Source organism: Sander lucioperca, chromosome 16, assembly GCF_008315115.2.
Source record: "Sander lucioperca isolate FBNREF2018 chromosome 16, SLUC_FBN_1.2, whole genome shotgun sequence".
NCBI classification, from domain to species: domain Eukaryota; kingdom Metazoa; phylum Chordata; class Actinopteri; order Perciformes; family Percidae; genus Sander; species Sander lucioperca.
In genome coordinates this window covers 14,305,580-14,315,817 of record NC_050188.1, presented here as the reverse complement: position 1 = coordinate 14,315,817, position 10,238 = coordinate 14,305,580, and the positions used below count along the sequence as shown (strand labels likewise).

The 10,238-nt window shown below is 37.5% G+C and overlaps 1 protein-coding gene across 10 annotated transcripts in view; it reads left to right on the top strand.

The window, feature by feature from the left end:
- The first annotated feature begins 4,328 nt into the window (after nt 1-4,328).
- akap9 (A kinase (PRKA) anchor protein 9) overlaps nt 4,329-10,238 on the top strand; it is a 76,824-nt gene continuing 70,914 nt past the window's right edge. For 9 of the 10 annotated variants that reach the window (XM_035993336.1, XM_031296131.2, XM_035993330.1 and 6 more), the window contains exon 1: nt 4,330-4,574. In XM_035993336.1, coding sequence (XP_035849229.1) covers nt 4,527-4,574 — 48 coding nt within the window. In that variant the 5' untranslated portion in view covers nt 4,330-4,526. Of the gene's footprint in view, nt 4,575-10,238 lie in introns of all 10 variants that reach the window. The other variant, XM_035993329.1, reaches the window with a different exon arrangement.

Here is a 10,238-nt window from a genome sequence, read left to right as displayed (position 1 = left end):
TCCGAGGGAAAAAAGAACATTCCTGACTAATATCGCTAATTAGCGCCATCTAGCGTGTTGGAGTTAAATTGGATTCTCTGCTCATTTGCAACCATAGACTGCATTAAATGCTTTCTACCACTAGATGGCAGCAAATGACTTTCATTCAGGGGTTACAAATGTCTACCTGTTATAGGATACATTGATAAGATTATAACGTAACCATAAATGAATGATATAATCAGATATAATACGAAATAAGGTATTTGGATTAGGTTATAGGTTACTTTTCACACTGTTCACAATAATGTTTACATTTAAGCAAGCAGTGGGAGGAGTACAACAGAGTCCAACCCAGTAATGGTTACAGGGCCATAAGCAGAATTTTTGATTTTATTATGATTTTCCCCAATTCATCTTATCAATTCAATTAACTTTTCAATTACATGTTCTGCACATTTTTTCTTCATAATTGATGGCCTAAGGGTTCATGGCCTTCTCTACACTGCAAGGATGTAGTTCAGGTGAAGATATACTAAATTCTTGCATTATATTTCTGAATATAATCTTATTAATTCTAATACTATTTGCTGGAATCAGCCTTCGAAATTCATCATTTATCATTTGTGTGCACATGTAAAATTTGAACTCGTCCTAAGGTTGTTAAAACTCTCAAATACACAGAGGCCATAAAAAGTGCTTGACCTTCTCAATGGAGACGACCCCGGATAATTGCATTGTTATTTGCACAAAATGTACACTGTAAATAAGCATTCACTTGCAAAACCATCAGAGTGAAATTGGATTTTCAAGTCCATTCATAGCTGTATGTGGCAAGCTTAATGTTTTACAGGCATTAATACTTAATTTATGCCAGACATACGTGATACAGCTGACGTTCTTGTATACCCATGAGGCACAAGAGAGCGTTTGCCATGTGTTGAGGCTCACAGCTTAGCATTGAAACATCTACTGACCCATTGTCTGTCTTTACTGATGAGTCCCACTCACACATTTTAATACCTCAAAGTGATATCTTCATTATGCAAATGAGCTTTTACTCTGCTGCTCTAAGATTGAAGTGAGCATGGTGTTTTAGTGAAACCATGATAGGGTGAGGGTTTCAGTTTTATTTTGTCTCAGTCATCAACAGGACCAGTTTATATGTCATTACAGTTCCACTTTTCTCACACTTGTCCAAAGCACTCCTGCCTGTATATTTGCATATAATAATGTGAGAGGGAGCAACTCTTTTGGCCTATGTTTCTGCCTTGTTTAAATCATTTTGAGTCTAACAAGACACATGATGAGATGAAATGGAAGACACAAGAAAGAAGGATGAATTTGCTCCTACACTGAGAGAATTCATGAATGTTACATCTTTTGCACATATTAGTGCATTATTATGCACACCCAGCTAAAACTATAATGCAGTCTAATACAGTTAGTTTGTTTTTATTTTGTCATGCCAGACTGTTGGCTCATCCTGCATGGGATTACAAGAACAAATTACAAAAAACTAGATTTTCAAACAAATTGTATATCAAATAGCAGAAATAAAAAGAACAGAGATGCTAATTGACGTAGGTTTATTCTGATCATTGAAATAGCATACATCTATTCCTTAATGTTTTTTGTTAAAACAGCTTTAAATGGATATTGATTCAATTTTATAGTGTTCAGTAGTGTTTATTTTATTTTGTTCCCTCCATGTTGTTTAGACTGGATTAGTTTCAGACAGGTGTACGTAATAAACTGGCAACTGAGGGGCTCTTCTTCCCCTCAACCAAAACGCATAAATGACTTTCTAATCATAGCTAATAATACTTTTCACTTGCCATCTTTTCATTCCTTTATGCTCATCTGATTCCATTTTAATTCCAGTGTGCCTATTTTCTCACTCCCTCTGAACCTCTTAACATTGTTGAGTGGATTTATGGGTTACTTCATGCATGCATATGTCTGCTGTTGTGTTTTTAATATTAAATGGATTTCTGTCCTGATCTATTTGTTGTGGTGTACTTGGTAAAGTTGCTTAGGTAACTGCTGACACTTTACTCCTTCAGCGAATCAATAATTCAAAAGCTGTCGAAACTTTCAAATGCTCAGCAGTTCCTAGACGCTCTTGCACGTGAAGTGAGTGTTCAGAGGTGGTATCAAATTGGTCAGAATGTCTAAAAGAAGATGGGTGGAATTCAAAATCTGCCAAACTATAAGCTGTTCGGCTCCTGTCAACCGAAGACACAGAGCATCCTCTCCTGCTGCTGCTGGTATGTTTTAATTGTTTCGAAGAAGCAGACAAATCTGTTCTTTTTGGTAGCTCCAGCAGGTGTTCTGAGAAAATCATATTATTTTATGAACCATATTGAAACACAAGGTGACAGGACTGTGGCCTACAAGAGTACTTTAACAATGTTTTTACATCAACCTATATTCAGTTGAGGACAAACTTGTGTTGTTCCTGTGAATATGGAGGTTTTTAATGACCTAAGGTTGAGTTTAAATTTTACAAATATGCATACACAAGGTGTATTGTTTTTTAAACTCAAGATCTTTAGTATGCCTGTTTTTAGAGTAGTATTCAATATGAGATACTAGTATCTCAGATATCTTTTCAAAAACTTTCTTTGGTAGTAAAAATGTGTTGCCTCTGCAGGGTGAAGTTATGTTGGGGGAATTTGTAACCTAACCTAATAAAATCCTAACTCCAGCTCTGTTACATCACCGGTTCCAGACATCTGAATCGCTGCAAACTTCTCCAATTTGTTCACGTTTAATGTGGAAGAATTAATGAATGAAGTGAACCAAAATAGCAATTCAGTCTGTATTCTGTAAGCTATATCCTGAACAGGTATTGATCTAATACCTGCTATAATGATACATAAACTATTTGTAGATGGAAGATCAATTCCACATGGAGTCTGTCTGTAAGTTAAATAGCTTGTACATTGTGTCCTTTCTCGCCTTTATCTGTCCTGGAAACTGAGTCTCTTATGTTACCTGCTGTCTCATTCAGCCAAGGAAGCTGAAATGTTTTCTTTTCAAGAGTTTACGCCAATAGCCCATGCCATGCTGTAAAATGTGAGTTGATAGGTGAAGTCTTTATTAGAAAGAAAAAAAACAGCTTTGAAATGAAAATATCTAGTGTTAAAAAAGAAACCTCTCAACTGGGACAGCTCTGTCTTCTCTCTCGTAACCATAGAAACTGAGCAGAGGTTTTATGCAGGATTCAGACTGCATATAAAACAGTGACATGTATGACATTATGAAAATCATCAGATATTTTAATTATATCATTAATGCTTTTTAAACAAATCACTGTACACTAAGACATGAAAGGATCCTGCCATGTCAGTATTTCCTTTACAAATTCAGATTTCGTCCAAACCTCATAGATGAAAACATGAAAAATAACAAAGAAAAGCACCAAAATAACATAGCCATGTGGTTTATTTAAGAAGTTTTAGATAGTCAACAACTGTTTGATTGTGATGGAATGTTACTTAGTGCATTTATTAAAGTACTACTTGTATACAATTTTGAGGTACACGTACCTCCATTTGATGCACTTTATATTCCAGAGAGAAATATTGTACTTTAGAATCCTCCACATTTATTTGTCAGCTACACTTTGTGGTTACTTTACAAATTGAGATTTGACATACAAAACATATGATGAAATTTAAAGTAGTAGCCTATAATAGTTTCTTTTACGTATTTTTATTGTAAAATTTCTATTCTACTGTATATTTATGTTTTTAACTATTGCAGTAGGCTACTTCCACTTTCATATGTTTATTATATGCACCAAACACAACAAGGCAAATTCCATGCAACTGAAAACTTACCTTTGGAATAAAGCTTATTCTGAATTTGATTCTGATAAATAATTCTTCGTAAAAATACAATTGATCCATTTTATTTCTATGGAATACTCTGGGAATACTTTTACTTTTGATACTTTAGGTACATTGTGTTGCTAATACGAATGTAAAAAAAATTGAATGCAGGACTTTTTCTTGTAATGGAGTACTTTAATGCCGTGCTACTCCTATGTTTACTTAAGTAACAGCTCAAATTTCCTCTTCTACCACTGATCAATTACGACATTTTTGACAGCACATGAAAGCAACAAACTGGAATGCCAGGCTGTTAAAACTGTCAACTGTTAAAACTGTCAACATATGGTCCTCTTTCTCTTTGTAATGGCCTATAAGCTTCCCCTGGCAATCTTGTTTTATATTTTATTTTTGTTTTTATTGTTGTATGTTATGTACCCTTTTTTTGCAATAAAAAAAACAAACTGTAATGCTAGGGGGCGTGGCTGTGAAGGCACCTACATGGCGTCATCATAGTTGCGTCTCATGTTTACGTGGAAAACATGGCGGCGGACTACCAACAAGGAGACAGCACCACCTAGTAAATGCGACTGGCAGCGAGCTGGAAGACAGACGAGAGACATATTTAACCGTTCGTTTTTAGATTTTTCTCGCTGATATTTCGCATGAAGCAGTTTCCCTCTTGTTTCAGCCACAGAGACCGCGGTGATGGAAGACGAGGAGAGGCAAAAGAAGCTGGAGGCCGGCAAAGCAAAGGTAGGATTCTCAGTTTTTGGTGTTAGCATACCGGTAACTCATTAACATTGCTTTTATTGCTGTAAAGTTGTAAGTTAATGTTGTCGACAACTTATTTCCTCACGGCTGGGTCTGTCATCTGTTTTTTTGGGTTCCTTCTTATGCCCTTCTCAGCTGTCAGTCCCAGCAAACATGCGCCCTGCTGACAGCCGGGGGTTGGCTCGCCGGGGTTAGCACAGCTACTGCTAGCCACAGACTCCTTTGTCATCCTGCTTGTCTAACGTTACTCCGATGTTTTATTTTACTTTTCTGAAACGTGCAGTAGTGTGTACGCAATGCCAACTTAATCACCCACAAGTCAAGCCGCCACATCGTTATCAAAGGCTTATTAACGCCACCTGAAGTGTGCCGGACAGGCTGGTGTAACAGGATTTACAGGACATATCCCCACTAGCTAGCGCAAACATTGCCCCACATGTCAAATTGGCGTGCTACATTGGCTTTTTCAATCATCAGCATCAACATTTAGGTCAGGAGGACAACCCCCACCCATCCAATAACTGATGTAAAACAATGTTACTTGCTACAACAAGGTAATGCTTTTGCCTTGTAAACCTGGATTGAGGCCCATGTCATCATTATTTTTGTCACAGAAATGAGTGTTGTTTAATGTTATAAATTGCAATGAAATAAATGGTACACTGCTCTGTCTGACCTATGCTTTATTCACTTCTCGTTGCTTGGACTGGTGAGATACGGCATTACCTTGCAGCAGCTCTGTTATTGCTATTTATTTACCCAAACATCTCGGGTATAAATTCTGTCCATAACATGCCTGCAAGGAGATATTAACAAGATGTGTTGTACCGAGCCTAAAGACATGTAGCTACTGAGAGGAATTATATGCAAAACATATTTGGCTATCAGTGTAACAATCTAAGGATTAAAGAAGTTATCTTTATAGCCTCATCTTGGCACAAAAGTCACGTAGATATCACTATCACTGTGTTATATAACATCCCTTTTTAATATTGCAGTTTTTGTCCTTGTGATTCTCTATGAACCCATTTAAAAAGTGTTGGTATTGAGAATACAAATACATTTTGTCAGGCAGACTTGGAAAGGTGCTACACTCCAAATGCTTTCCATCTAGACACTGCAGGGAAAGATTTAATATGCTGCGTTTGGTGTTTCTTTTGGTCACTGCAGGTTTCATGTTTGAGCTGGTGTGGAGCTGGTGCTCTGGCTTTTAGGTTAGCACAGTGGGAGAGACCATGAGAGACACCATCTCTGTTGTTATAGCTTTGGTATTTTGGTTTATAAAAGGCCCCACTGTACTGCAGGAGGGTCTGCTGTTATTTTACACAGTAACATGTCACCATGCCCTCACATGCAGGGAGAAACTTTACAAGATATTTCATTATTATTTGTTCTGATAGCCTCCCAAAGTCAGATTGGATCTTGTAAGTTTGGATTGAGTCCAAGATGCAGGGCTGGGTATCGTTCAGAAAATTTCAATATCATGGGACCCCTGTAGCTCACCTGGTAAAGCGTGCGCCCCAAGTACCAAGGCTCAGTCCTTACCACAGCGGCCTGGGTTTGAGTCTGACCCGCGGCCCTTTGCTGCATGTCATGCCCCTCTCTCTCCCCTTTTTTTCTGTCTTCAGCTGTCCTATCGAATATTATAATATTTGAAAAGTCCAAAAAAGCCCCCAAAAAATCGTAACAGTGTTTTTCCTGTACGACTCTATGACGTGTAACATTAGATAGCCAATCACCAATATTATTAGATCTTGTTACAAGCATGCTGCATGCTTATTGGCTCACTGACGCTGATGAGATTTACTCCTTAGGTATTTAAATTTGGTATTGACAAGGCATTTTTCTATACTCGATACTATGGAGGTAATTTAATCAGTGCCTAAAAGTATTGTAGTTCTGTACCCAGCCCTACCAACCTCTGACCTGATATATGTCAGCAAGTTAAGGGGAGTGTTAAGATGATGACATGACCCAATGCCTCTCTAAACTTCCAAACCTAAAGGGAAAACATTTAAACTAGCTGTTTAAGATAAAAAAAAAAGTATAATTAGTATGCGCCTGTGTGGCCCAACTTTTGCCTCAAAATGTAATCAGAATTAGATATTTGGTGATAGTTAAGAAGAAGTATGACAATATCAGGATAGGTGTTGTGATTTTCCTGTTTAAAATTAAGAGGCAAAGACCAGTGACTAATGCGTTTCTCAAATCAGGTATAGGGAAGAGTTCATGTTAATGTCTAAAGTGAAAGGAGAACTGTCGATCATCTATTGTATAGCCGGCTTGGATTGACGTCCATCCCAAGCAATTGCCTACTGAGTCATACCAGGTACTGAAGCATTAATTGTGGGCTGGTGTTGCCAACCTATTGTTCCAAGTGATTGGCTGCAGATGTATTGTTGCTTTCACTTTTCGACAAGAAACCAGCATAATGGAGTTACTTGTGCAAGACTTTAGCTCAGTTCTCCAGTTACAGGGCACAGTTACAGGGCAGATAAGGCGTTAAGGGTCAGTTTTTGAGAAACTGCAGTGATAAGCTCAAGATGCTAAAAAGATTTTGTGTTAGGTCAAAGAAACTTACAGACTCATATGGCACCTTTTACAAGCACCAGGGGGGGAGTCTGTTATTTTGAACATGATCTCTAGAAAGAAATTGTAAATTGCCTGTGTAGTCCAGTGCAGTTACATTTCATTAACTGAAACATCAAAAAAGGACTTTCGTAGTTTATGTCGCCACTCAAGGTTGAGATGTTGGCTTCTTTTACAGTCACAGGGGCGTGTCTCCATTGATAACTTTAAATGTTGATTTTCCTTGTACTTTTTATCTATTTGTCTATAGGTCAGTACTGCTCAGCCAGTCCATTTGTCCATCACACACAGTGTGTTGAACAGCACTGATTTTTAATACAACTTCAGGGAATAACATGTGCCAGCCTATTTGCTGTTCCAGCATTTTCAAATGATACTGATTGGCTCAGGGGCAGGGCAGGGCACTGCAGTGTTTTTTATTTGGCTCAAGGGATGACGCATCATTTATGGAGGACGGCATGAATTTTTGTTTTCTCTGCTTCTCTGATTCGTCACTGATTAAAAGTATGTTTGTAACGTTACCAGCTTCTACCATCATAAGTGATGGGTTCATTTATGTACTTGCAAAGCTTTGTATCATTCTGGAAAATGAGGTATCAGGGCAGTGCAATCTTATGCACAATTTCCGATTTGTATTTCTTCACTTATATTTGTGCTAATTGTAATGCTAAAAAATACCTTTCCAAACCAAATTACATACAATATAGTCTAAACAGTCTTCTTATAGTAGTACAGATATATTTAGCCCATTTGGGAAACCATTTGTCAAACCTTGTATAAGACAGCAAATCTTAATAGTGCATCCACAGAAAATTGCTAGTAGGTTGTCTTGGGGTTCAAATAGCCAAAATATCTGCGTCACTGTGAGACAGCATTGGAGGTTTTGAGGACAGCAAAGGTACAAGTTGATCTACTTATCTTACGCCTGAACGGGTAATCCTTCAGGTGACTAATCATGTATGTGCCCAGCACAGCTCTATATGATTCATATACTTTGACCACCATAACTTATTCAGCTAATTAATCGGCTTGATTGACACTGGTGGGTTTTCACTATTAGGTTGCAGTCTTTATTATCCCTATATGTTTGAATATATAACTTTGAATGCATTTGAAGCTCTTGTAATGCCATGCTGTACTGCTTGAGAAGGGATTACCTGGTGATTAATTGAATGTGATAGTCTAACAACTATCCAGTTTAAATCAGCTACCACCTGGAGGATGACCGAACCTAACTTTCTGTGTTAGTCTAGAAACTTATGTCATGTCTGAAGGAGTCCTTTCCCCTATTTTAATATTTAATCTTTAAGAAAGATAAGGTGTAAAAGTAATCCGAAGCTGCAGTTGCACACCACAACTGTTAACTAATGTATAGATACCATACCATGAAAGAGGCTGATTGGGTTTTACAGTCTTTGAGAGAAAAGGTTTTCAGATGTGAACTAGTATCTGTTTGCCCAAAATAGCTCACTCATCACAGATTTAGTGGGAACTAAATCTTAGGATTTATTACCACCAGAATGCTTTTTGCAGTTTTGCAGTCTTTCAGTTCTATTTGTTTGGTCAAGCACTACAATGTTAAATGCCAATCTGGTTTGCACCAAATACTCTCGAAAGTGTGAAGTCATGATTGTCTTTTAGATATACTATACTTTGAACAGACAACCCCAAAATACTACTTTTTTTGTGTATAAGGAAACATTAAAGCACATTACATTTTAAATTTTTTTAGGGGAATATATGGCGAGGGCATGCAACAATCGTCCTATAGGCTAGATTGAAACCCAGGATGTTGCATTTATGTTATGCACTCCAACGGGTCAAAATCCATCATACAGTTGAAGTTACTGAGGCTGGAATTGGATGAGTTGTAGAAAAAAAATATTTACCCTGCTTGCTGCCCACTGTTTTTTCTGGGGTTGTGAGGGAGACTGTGGCGCTTGAGGATGAGGATGAGCATGACTTCATTCATTCTCAGTAGAAATTATAAGGATACTTGACTTCATCATGGCTTAGATTTGTTGAATGTAAAGGCACGCAGGGCCATGACCTGTATGCACGTGCTGAGAATCAGAATAAACTACTGGAATGACTACAGAACAGTGATAGCAGTGTGATGAGACTTCAGGGCAGGAGTTGTTTACAGGTCAGTTTTTATCCTATGTCTGTGATGTGCATATGTAAATATTTACATTTCAGCCAATTCCTGCTTCTGGTTTGGAGGCTCTTGAAAGTTTCGCAGATGAAGCTCCACCCTCTGCACCAGTCATAAACCAGGTGGCTTCCATTGCTGTTTTTTTTGTTTTCAGGGCGATTAGCTATTGTTGAATACTAACTGGAATGTGTGTGTAAAGCACAAGAGTTTGGGCCTCTAATAGCTAGGTGTTGACTAACACAATATTGCTGGCAGTCTCATTGACACATGACATTAGAGACAGTGAGCCCCCACAGTGAGCAAACCACTTCGTTACTCATAATAACACATTTTTGTAAATGATGCTTGTGATCTGTATATTGAGCATCACATGTACTAGGCTACTTCTTCAGTTTGTGGTAAAGTGTTGTGCATTCAGTATGCTTTTTCCTGAGGCACAAATGTTAAGATCTTCTGAGAAGATCATTGACTTTTTATACGTCATCAATTCACAAATGCTAGTGACGCAGTTATTGGTCAGCTGTGTTCCTCGCTTCATAAAACAAGGCTGTCATATGTCTTTTTTAATTTCTATTTAAACCATAAATAGTCTTATCATGTATTGCTTTTTTTTCTTTTTTTACATCATCTCCTCATATATATTGTTTTCGTCCAACCCTACTGTTTGTCTAATTTCCTCAAACTGATATTTATCCTGCTGAAAAACTAATTTTCCTCATGTTTCCATTAAGTTACATTAGTAAAACATTTAGACATATAAAAACATACATAAACACACATCCGCACTAAAAATAATGTACTTCCACTCCTTCTAGTAACACCAGATTGTAATTGCAATTTAGTTAATTTTAAATCAAATTAAACACAGTTTACTGGATGTTGTTGTTGATGCTGTTAGTCAG